Source organism: Oxyura jamaicensis, chromosome 1 (genome assembly GCF_011077185.1).
Source record: "Oxyura jamaicensis isolate SHBP4307 breed ruddy duck chromosome 1, BPBGC_Ojam_1.0, whole genome shotgun sequence".
NCBI classification, from domain to species: Eukaryota; Metazoa; Chordata; class Aves; order Anseriformes; family Anatidae; genus Oxyura; species Oxyura jamaicensis.
This window is the reverse complement of record NC_048893.1, coordinates 80,900,466-80,910,315: the sequence shown is the minus strand read 5'-3', so window position 1 is coordinate 80,910,315 and position 9,850 is coordinate 80,900,466. Positions and strand designations below refer to the sequence as shown.

Genomic DNA, 9,850 nt, shown 5'->3' with positions numbered 1-9,850 from the left:
TCTGTCTGTGCCCTGTCTGTCTCTCTGCCTTTCTCTCTCCATCCTCTACGTGCTGTTTGCAAAGCTCTGCTAAATCCTGACTCATCGCCGCTCTGGGTCACATGCTGCTGTCCCGGCCCTATCAGGGGCGGCTCCATCCTGCTGCTGCCGCCGCCGTTGGCTTAGAGGACACATCATCTCCCCTTGAGGTCCTGCATCCCTCCTCAGCTCCATCCTCTCTCCTCTCTACCAGCACTTTCTCAATTTCTCGTTCACCCCCGCCCTAGGAAGGTAAGTGTCTCCCCGTGGCCAGCACCCCCCTCACTGCATGCACGCCCGTGCCCCCGCCCTGTGCCCTCCAAACCCCCACATGTACCCGGTCCCTGCAGAGAAGGACCACGGCTGAGCGGCATTAGCAACTGAACTCCCCTCACTTCCTCCCCCTGCTCCTCCCACCGATTTCTCCTCACCCCCAGCCTTCTCACTTTTCTTTCGTATTTTAATTTCAGGTACTCCCTCCTTCCCTACCCCCGGCAAGGATCTGGGCAATTTCGAGGTGGGGGGGAGGCAACCAGCAACCGTAGGTGGTGCTCCCAAGGGCACTGCAGGGAGATGCTGTGGGATGGAGCTTCACCCGGGGGGAAGGGGTCGGTGGTGGGGAGAGGCAGAGCTCAGTTCGGGTACCGCTGGGGAAGGGACCCAGCCTCAGAGCAGACTGCCCCCCAGCCTCCCGAGGTGTTGACACAAACACAAGAGCGCAGCCTGGTCCCTGGGAGGAGGAGGGAGGAGGGGAAATGTTTTCTTATCATCACAACCCCACACCACACAGGGGGAGGGGGGCAGCAGGGAGAGGAGGTGACAGCCGAGCAGGAGAGAGCTGCATCAGCCACGACACTGCAGCAGTGCGGGCTTCCTGGGAGCAGTGCCCAGCCCGGGGGAATCGAAGCAGCACCGGGACCCCAGCACGCAGGACTGGTGGTGGTGGTGGTGGCTTGGGGGAGAGGTATGTGCAGTGCTGGCCTGCTGGGCAGGGAAGGGGGCTTGCTGCAGCATGGGCTTCATTCAGGCAGCACCCATGGGAAGGCGATGCAGCAGTGCAATGCCAGGGTGCCCTGCCCAGCTCCTGCTCAAGGGAGGCTGCCCTGCCTCCAGCTTGGCTGCCCTCTCCTCCTCACTGTGTCAACGGTTTCCTAGCTATGGCTCTGTCCCAATCCCTTATCCCAGCTTATCCGCCTCTGACCTCCTTTCAGGACAGTGCAGCTGATGCCAGGGATTTTAGGGTGGTTCTTTGCACTGTTTGACAGAGGGCACACAGCAGGGGGGACAAGGGGAGGCAGCAGAAGTGCAGCAAAGAGTATAGAGAATGGAGGGGAAGAAGAGATGCAGCGAGTGATGGAGTGGGGCTAGCAAGGTTGTCATTTGGCTTCCTTGGAGCTGCCCCACAATAGGGCAGGTGGATGCATGCAGAGGGATGTGACAGGGGCGACGTGATCACATAAACAGGGACACTGCATCTGACACAGGTCTTGTCGTCAGGCCCCCGCTGTGCCAAAAGTCACTTTAACAGGGTGCTGGTCCTCCCTCCCCTGCGGAGGCTGCTGGGGCACAGCCAGGGCACTGCTGTGAAGGAAGCTCACGGCTGCGCAGGCACGGCTCCGGAGGAAGTTCCTGCGGTGTGTGCCAGATGGCGTGAGGAGCGCTGCCAGCACGGCTGAGGGGGATCCCAGCCCAGATGGACACCGTGAAGGGCCCCTGCGTAGGCTTCAGAGAGTCCTGGTTTCCCCCACCGAAACTCCCCAGCACTGCAAGCTTTTGATGAAACTTCAAAGCAGTGTGATTTCCTCACACCCCTGTGATTTCCGTGCACCAGAGGCAATGGGATCACGAGCTGCCCCTGGCTCTCCCAGCCTGTTTCCTAGCTCCTCTCCCTGCCACGATGCCCTTTTGCAGCAGCCCCAACACACATACATGGGCTGAGCTCCTGTGCTGGCCATAGCCCATGCACACAGACCAAGGCATGATTCTGGCTGAGAAAAACACCTGCTGCCCCATGCTTGCCCCCTGCCAGCCTGGCTCCTGCACTGGCTTCACGTGGTTCCAGCTCCACTCAGTTTTAAATGAATCATCTGGGGGAGCCAGGGGGAGAAAACCTGGTGAAGGCAGGGGGTGGCAGCGACAGACATTTGGCAGGATCCTGCTCCCTGACATTGCAAAGCCCTGCAGCTGGTTGGGAGAAGTGGGGAGACGTGCAAGGCCGGTCTAGGGGGAATAGGAAGGTGGGATGGGGTGGACAGAGCTATTCTGGAGAGCCTAGGGAGCAAATTCCAGCAAAAGAAGCTCTCCCAAACGGCCATCCTCACCCACACGCCTGTTTTCCTCCTCAGGTTTCAACGGGTGCATCCAAAATGTCAGATTTCCTCACCCTCACCCCCCACCCCCGTCAGACAGCGACACCTCCTGCATCCTGCCCGGCATGGTGGGGCCATGAGCTGGGGGCAGCCCCAGCAACGGGGCCAGCCATGTTTCCCTCCCTCTGCCCTCGGAGCTGTTCCTCCTTTGTGTCAGGCGCTGCATCCTCACGCAAAATGGCTGCCCAGGCCGCCGGGTCTCGGTGCGGCCGGCCCAGTCCCTCACACAGGCTGCAGCGGTGCCCGGAGGGATGGCACGTTCCTGGGGCAGCTCCCCTTGCTGCGGCCTGCAGAGGGGTGAGGAGAGGCAGAGGCACAGCGCGGGCTCCCCTGGGCCCACTGGGGATGCTCCTGACCCCCCGTGGGGAAAAGTGAGGTGCTGGGATCCCCGGCACCAGGCTGGGGCTGTGCCAGCTCAGCCCTCCCTCTCTGCTGCCTGGGCTTCTCTGGTGTTTGGTGCCTGCTGCCCCACCATAAGCCCTGGGAAGGGGGGCACATACCTGCTGCACAGGGCAGGAGTGGGGAGCTCCCTGTTTGTTGTCTGAGGTAGGGTGGGATGGACTGAAACAGAGCATCAGCTCCTGGACAAAATATGGGTAGGTTCCCATATGCTGGGCTCTGGATTGCAGTTTTCACATCTCCCCTCTAGTCGAAATTTTCTTAGAGTTTGAGCTCCAGCCCCTAAGATAGCTCTTCCCTGAGCATCCTTCTTGCTGCCTAGACTTTAGAAGGCTGAGCACCAGGTCCTGAGTACAGTCTGAGGCTTCTCAGAGCAGCTCAGAGCTGAGCATTGTCTTCTCTCCTGCTCACAGAGTCACCATGGCGGTTGAGAGGATCCATGCCCGAGAGATCCTGGATTCCCGTGGGAACCCCACTGTTGAGGTGGACTTGTACACGCACAAAGGTAAGCGGGTGAGGATGAGAGGTGTAGGTAAGTCCTGCCCGTGCCAGAAGGGCTGGGTCTGCACAGCAGCCTCGCCAAGAGCAGGTGGGATCAGTGATCTCCAGCAGACAGCATCCCAGGGAAAGAGGCAAATCTTCTGGTGCCTGCTGGTGACCCTGTGAGACATATGCAGCAGACTGCTGTGTGGATGGCTTGGGCCAGGTGTCTGATAGTGGCAGGGATGGTTAGTTTCATTAACGTAGACATATTTATATATATATTTATGTTCTATCCACACAATGCCCTCCTGCAGCTGTGCTTTTTCTCCTGGGCCTCATTACAAGTTTCTAAGTCCATCCATGGCCGTGCTCATGAAGTTGTGGGAAGGTTTGTCCCTGACATCTCTGTGCAGGCATATATGTGTCTCAAATGGAAGAGCTGCAACTGCATTGGGCCAAAAGCTAGGTGGGATGAGAGGTGTGAGGAGTGTGAGTGGCATCCAGCTAGTCTCTTCTTTCTTCACTGAGGTAAAAATCCAGCCCCAGTCTGGCAGCTGTGTGTCAGTCTGCCTCTGGAAGGGTGCAGGTAGGGGTACCAGGACGAGGGCTGAAAAGCCAGACTTCTGCATGTTATTTGTAGTTCTGGGAACAAGACCGACCTCTTAGTGGTTGAGATCCAGGTTTCCCAGTCTGGAAACACCGGATTTCTTTCTGTTACTCTGGTGTTCCACCTCTGACAAGACCAGCCATATGCAGCCAGTGGGGCTGTTGGCATACATGGTTGCTGTGTCTTTTCACCAGAAGCAGAACGCATGAGAGCTTTCTCTCCTTCTCATCCTCTGCTCTACTCACGCATATGTTTTGCTCTCCCTCAGGCATGTTTCGAGCAGCGGTCCCCAGCGGTGCATCCACTGGTATCTACGAAGCGCTGGAGCTACGAGATAACGACAAGTCACGTTTCCTTGGAAAAGGTGGGGAGGTGCCTGCTCTGCACCCTGTATCCGGGGCTGCCTGCTCACGGGGCTCCACCGGAGGGTACTGCTCATCCACTAATGTAATGTGCCCTCCGTGGGACCTGGGAGGCACAGGCTTAGTGTCACGTGAAAGATCAGGCCTCGACCTTCCCTCACTGTCTCCCTCTCTCAGACTCTCTACTGGTCCTCTCCCTCCCTCTCTTCATTCTCTTCTTTGCCTCACCCTCTCTCTCTCTCTTTCTTTCTCTGTCTATTCCTTTCTTTAGGGGTCCTGCAGGCCGTGGATCATATCAACAGCACTGTCGCCCCAGCTCTCGTGGGCTCTGTAAGGATTTCTCTTTGTTCTCCCTTGTTGAACGCTTACTCTGTTCCGTCTCTTTCCACCTGATCTTTGTTTCTGCCTCTCTTCATCTCACTGGGTTGACAGACACAGTGACGCTCTCTGTGAACCCGGGCACACCCCTCCTGCCCTCCATGCTTGTATGTGTCCGCAGGGATCTTTTCTCTGAGTAGAAAGGATTTAACCCTACCCGGTCCACTGCAGCATCTGTACGGCCTAACTAATGCCCTCGGTGCTCCCTGTAGAGCTCTCTCCCTCTTTCAGATGTGCTCCTCCTCAAGCACTTAATACCATCCACACGTCTGCAACCTCACACCCTTCTGTCCCACCTTCTTCTCCTGCAGCACTCACGGTGTGGTGAGCGATGACCATACCCCTGCGAGAGGTGGCAGCACCCCCTGCACAGCCTGCGGCCTTGCAGAGCGGTGGGTGGTGTCACATCTGTAAGCCCTTCACAGCCAAAGACCTGGAGCCTGCTCTGAAGAGAGCTGAGCTAATGCCACCCATGGCACCCCATGCAGCCTGTGAGGGGTCTGGCTGAGAGCCCAGCTCCCCTCAGCCCTGAGAAATGCGTGGCCTGGTGGAGGGCTCCCCGTGTTGGGCCTAACCCTGCTCTCCACCTCCTTCCCAGGCACGGCTCCGTCCAGTTTACATCCGCTTGCTTGGGGTTGAGCATGTACTGTTTTGCCAAGCTTCTGTGTAGCCATAGCACCACAAAGCTCCCTGGAAGCTGCCAAAAGGCTGGGTAAATCCTCAAGTGAGTCCTGTGAGCTGAGTTCTGTGTAGCCTCGCCTGGGCTGCTGCTGATCCTTTGTCCAACGCAGGTGCATCTACACTGCACTGCAGTAACATCATCCTGATTACCTAATCTGACTACATGCCAAGGCATTGATATCCAGAGCTTTGTGTGTATGTATTCCCCCACAAGCCAAAAAAAGGTCAATGTCCCCCCAGCTTTTGCATCAGCATCTCCTTCCTCACACAGGAGAGTCAACAACTCTTCTCAACCTCCCCTTCTCAGGAGCTTTTTCTTTCTTGCAGGGCCTCTCTGTTGTAGATCAAGACAAGATTGACAATCTGATGCTTGAGATGGATGGCACAGAGAACAAATGTAATTTTTTATTTATTTGGGTATGGGAGTTTAAGACCACAGGTGGGCGGAGGGAGGAGTGGAGTGGGCAAGACCAAGGCTGGTCTGGCAAGGGCACCTGTGGGGCAGGAGGGAGGCACTAGAGAAGCTTAACTCCTTGGTTCTGCCCACAGCCAAGTTTGGTGCCAATGCTATCCTGGGAGTTTCGCTGGCTGTGTGCAAGGCAGGAGCTGCAGAGAAGGATGTCCCCCTGTATCGGCATATTGCTGACCTGGCTGGAAACTCTGATCTCATCCTTCCTGTGCCAGTAAGACTCTGTCCTTGACATCCACATTCAGAAACTTCAAAAGAAACTTCAAAGAATGTGTTGGGAGGTAGAGAAGGAAGGGATACAGGACTGAAACATCAGCCGAATGCATTGCAGTAGTCGGGAAAGCAAGCTAAAGCCTGAGATTTGTCAGGGAAGGACTCAAGAACAAAATGCCTGTTCCTAGAGTGGTGCATAAGGTTCCGCCCTCCCCATCACCACAAGGGTAGAGGGGAAAAGACTCACTAAATGGTAAGAGACAGATCAAAGACGTGGACCAGCTTTTTTGTAAAGGGAAGGACCATGTAAACTAGGAGGTTTCAATATGGAAAAGAGGGGCTGAGGACACAGACATCGTGGTGAGGTTGACTGAGGATCAACCACTCCCTGTTAGCACAAGAACCAGAGAGGAATCATGTGAACCCTTTGGGGTACAGTTCAAGACAAGGGTAGATGCCCTGTGAAGCTCCTTCACAAAGGGCATTGTAGATGCTAAAATTTTCTTGGGGTCAAGGAGAAAGGCCTTGGAAGAGAGAAATGTATCATTGCTGAATGCACAGATAAACACATACAGCTTGGGAGAACTCAGAGGGAAACTGGTAGGAAAGTCCTCTCCTGTCATTTGCTTTGAGCCACTGTTGGAAGGAGGATTCTGGGCTGTATGTGGCTTTGGTCTGATGCTCTGCAGCTGATGTGTTACGTTATTCTGTGGGATATACTATGCTATGAATGGATATGGTGACCCATCTGAGAACCTTGTCTAGGCGGTACAAAGACGGGTTCCTTCTGCTCTGATTCTCTTCTGGACTCTTCCAGGCTTTCAATGTGATCAATGGAGGCTCCCATGCAGGCAACAAATTGGCCATGCAGGAGTTCATGATCCTGCCTGTGGGCGCTGAAAGTTTCCGTGATGCCATGCGCATTGGGGCTGAAGTCTATCACAACCTCAAGAGTGTCATCAAGGAGAAATATGGCAAGGATGCTACCAACGTGGGTGACGAGGGAGGCTTTGCCCCCAACATCCTGGAAAACAGTGAAGGTGAGAGCCACACATAGATGGGGTATCCCTGCCTGCAATGCTGTGAACAAGGCCTTTCTACACCCAGCTCACAGCATTCTCCAAACATTGGTTCAAAGTATGATGCCTTGAGGACATCGACCTCCTCCTGTGTTAGGGGATAGCTTCTAAGCTCCTCCTCCTTGGGGTGACCTTGATCTGTTCACAGCCTCTCCATACAAATCTTTCATACCTTTACAAGGCCTCTCCATGACTTGTCACTGAGCTGTGGTATTATATTTTAATTCTTGCTCATCCCTTTTGGATGCAGCATGCACAGCCCTGTGGCATGTTTCTGCTGTGCTCTGGGCTCCTTTCTCCCTCTTCCATCACACCATCAGACTCTCAGTGGCTCCTGCTCTCAGGATCTTCCTAGGGGAGGTTCCTACTGGAAGTCAGAGCTCTCTGCGTGAGCTGATTCTCCTGAATGCAACTCTCCTCCTTCCAGCTCTGGAGCTCCTCAAGGAAGCTATCGACAAGGCTGGCTACACAGACAAAATTGTCATCGGTATGGATGTGGCAGCCTCTGAGTTCTACCGGGATGGCAAATATGACCTGGACTTCAAGTCCCCAGATGACCCAAGCCGCTACATTTCTGCAGATGAGCTTGGTGACCTTTACCAAAGCTTTGTACGTGATTATCCAGGTGAGTTGCTCTGCTTGGCAGTAGGGAATCAGCACTGGTGTCGCATACATAACAGGCGCATCTCTCTCATGTTCTGGGGATGGTGAGAAAGGTAAGCTCTGACTCTTGTCTCTTCTGTTGTGTCTTCAGTGGTCTCCATTGAGGATCCCTTTGACCAAGATGACTGGGAGGCCTGGTCCAAGTTCACAGCCAATGTTGGGATTCAGATAGTGGGAGACGACCTGACGGTGACAAACCCCAAGCGCATTGAGCGAGCTGTTGAAGAGAAGGCCTGCAACTGCCTCCTGCTCAAAGTCAACCAGATTGGATCTGTCACGGAGGCCATCCAGGCGTGAGTCCACCCTGCTGCCACTGCTGTTCTGTGAAAGGGTTGGGGAAGAACCGCAGCAGGGTGTCATGCTATTCATTGGATGAATATACCTGTGTCTCTACCAGAGAGGATGCTGAGGGTGGGAGGAGAGGGTGCCTGGATCTCCCCCTACGCAGGTGGTGGGTACAGAAGTGGGAGCTACTGACTGCATTTCTTGTTCCTTGCAGCTGCAAGTTGGCCCAGGAGAATGGCTGGGGTGTGATGGTGAGTCACCGGTCTGGGGAGACTGAAGACACTTTCATTGCTGACCTGGTTGTAGGACTGTGCACTGGGCAGGTAGGTGGAACCCAGGCTATGCACAGGCTGGGAGGAAAATGAAGAGGTGTGAAGACAGCATCCCCTGCTCCCCTCATGGGGAAACTGGTGCAAGTCATAACTGTGTCTTACAGTGTTTTGTTTTGGGAAATGCTTTACAGATAAAGACGGGTGCTCCCTGCAGGTCCGAACGCCTGGCTAAATACAACCAGCTCATGAGGTAAGGGGCTCCAGGGTCAGAAACATGGAAGAGAGAATGAGGAATAACTAATTGGTGAGGGAGAAGCTGGAAGCCCAAGGGCAGGATGGGCTTAGGGGGAAATGGTAATAAGACAAGGTACAGAGGTGAAAGTAGGAACCTGGGAAGATCTCTGGAGCAGACTCCTTCCCTCCTTCCCTCTTCCTTGGCATGGTGGTGTGCTCCCCCCCTCCCCAGCAGCGGGTGGGAACAGAGGTCTTCTGTCCCATTTCAGCTTCCTGACTGATGCACTCTACCCCTCAAACACTCTGGTGCCTCTGATGCTCTCTCACAGCAAGGGCCTGATGTTTGCTGTCTCTCTCTCCTGCAGGATTGAGGAAGAGCTTGGCGATGAAGCACGTTTTGCTGGACACAATTTTCGCAACCCAAGTGTTCTTTGAACATTGTCCCCAGGGCACAGCCACCCTGCTGCTCTTTCCCACATCACAGACTCTGAATCCCCCTTCCCTCCACTGCTTCCTTTTTTGCTCTTTCTTTCCCCTCTGTCACCTGGTTTCCTCTCACCTCAGAGCCGCATGAGTTCAGGTATCCCTGGCTAGATGTACCCAGGTGAAGGATGAAAGAGAGGTCTGCACCTTGTCCCTTGCTTTGGGGTCATAAGCATTTCTGAATCTAGGCATTTTGTGTCTTTTATTTTTTGTGCAGGGCCATGTCTGAGTCACTCTGTTCACATATTAGACTATGGGAGCGCGCTGCCCAGTGTGTTTACGTTGTACACCAAAGTATGTGCCGTGAACATATGTGCGTCGGCTGGTGTGTTTGGACAAGTGTCGCACCTGTAGCTGTGTTTGGACGAGTGTCACCAGTGGCTCACTCTCATCGTGCATGTGTGTAGGTGTATGTGTACTGGCCTACAGCATCATTGTGCCCCAGGCGTGTTTGTGCTGAGCCGTGGTGGGACCCAAGCGTCTCTTCCTTCCACTCCGAGTGCTGTGCTGTGTTGAGCTGTGCTTGCCAGCAGCTTGGTGTTGAAGCGCACCACTGTCCGTCACTGGCTGTCTGTATGTGTGCTGTCAGTCTCCGGGCTCTGTGAGGTCTTGTGGGTCAGCGCATAGTACTGTGGGGCGATATATTAAAACACAGTCATATAAAACAAAACAAACAACAACAACAAAAACATGCTCTCATTTGCTTCTCTTGACCTTCTCTGTTTCCATCCCTCTTGCACTCCTTCACCCTCTTCTCCACCTCTGTCTGCTTTACCTTCTGGACAGCCCATGCTCAGCAGAGCAACAGACAAACGACAGAACCCTAAACTCAATTAAAATGTATTTCACACCTCA

At 54.5% G+C, this 9,850-nt stretch overlaps 1 protein-coding gene across 2 annotated transcripts; it reads left to right on the top strand.

The window, feature by feature from the left end:
- The first annotated feature begins 128 nt into the window (after window positions 1–128).
- Window positions 129–9,850, top strand: ENO2 (enolase 2). 2 transcript variants are annotated; one of them, XM_035313841.1, is made up of 12 exons: window positions 129–270; window positions 3,200–3,291; window positions 4,145–4,240; window positions 4,510–4,568; window positions 5,625–5,694; window positions 5,847–5,980; window positions 6,797–7,019; window positions 7,486–7,683; window positions 7,813–8,014; window positions 8,221–8,329; window positions 8,470–8,528; window positions 8,878–9,850. In XM_035313841.1, exons 2-12 carry the CDS (start codon window positions 3,207–3,209, stop codon window positions 8,945–8,947), a joined length of 1,305 nt encoding a protein of 434 aa, XP_035169732.1. In that variant the 5' UTR covers window positions 129–270; window positions 3,200–3,206; the 3' UTR covers window positions 8,948–9,850. The 2 variants fall into 2 exon arrangements, with proteins under 2 accessions (XP_035169732.1, XP_035169739.1); XM_035313848.1 differs by lacking the exon at window positions 4,510–4,568.

What these genes read in the sequence shown, in the direction of transcription:
- ENO2 (XM_035313841.1), top strand. Translation starts at nt 3,207, where the DNA reads ATGGCGGTTGAGAGGATCCATGCCCGAGAGATCCTGGATTCCCGTGGG. An exon ending in CATCCTGGAAAACAGTGAAG is followed by an intron (nt 7,020 to 7,485) that starts GTGAGAGCCACA and finishes TCCTCCTTCCAG; the next exon opens with CTCTGGAGCTCCTCAAGGAA. An exon ending in AAATACAACCAGCTCATGAG is followed by an intron (nt 8,529 to 8,877) that starts GTAAGGGGCTCC and finishes TCTCTCCTGCAG; the next exon opens with GATTGAGGAAGAGCTTGGCG.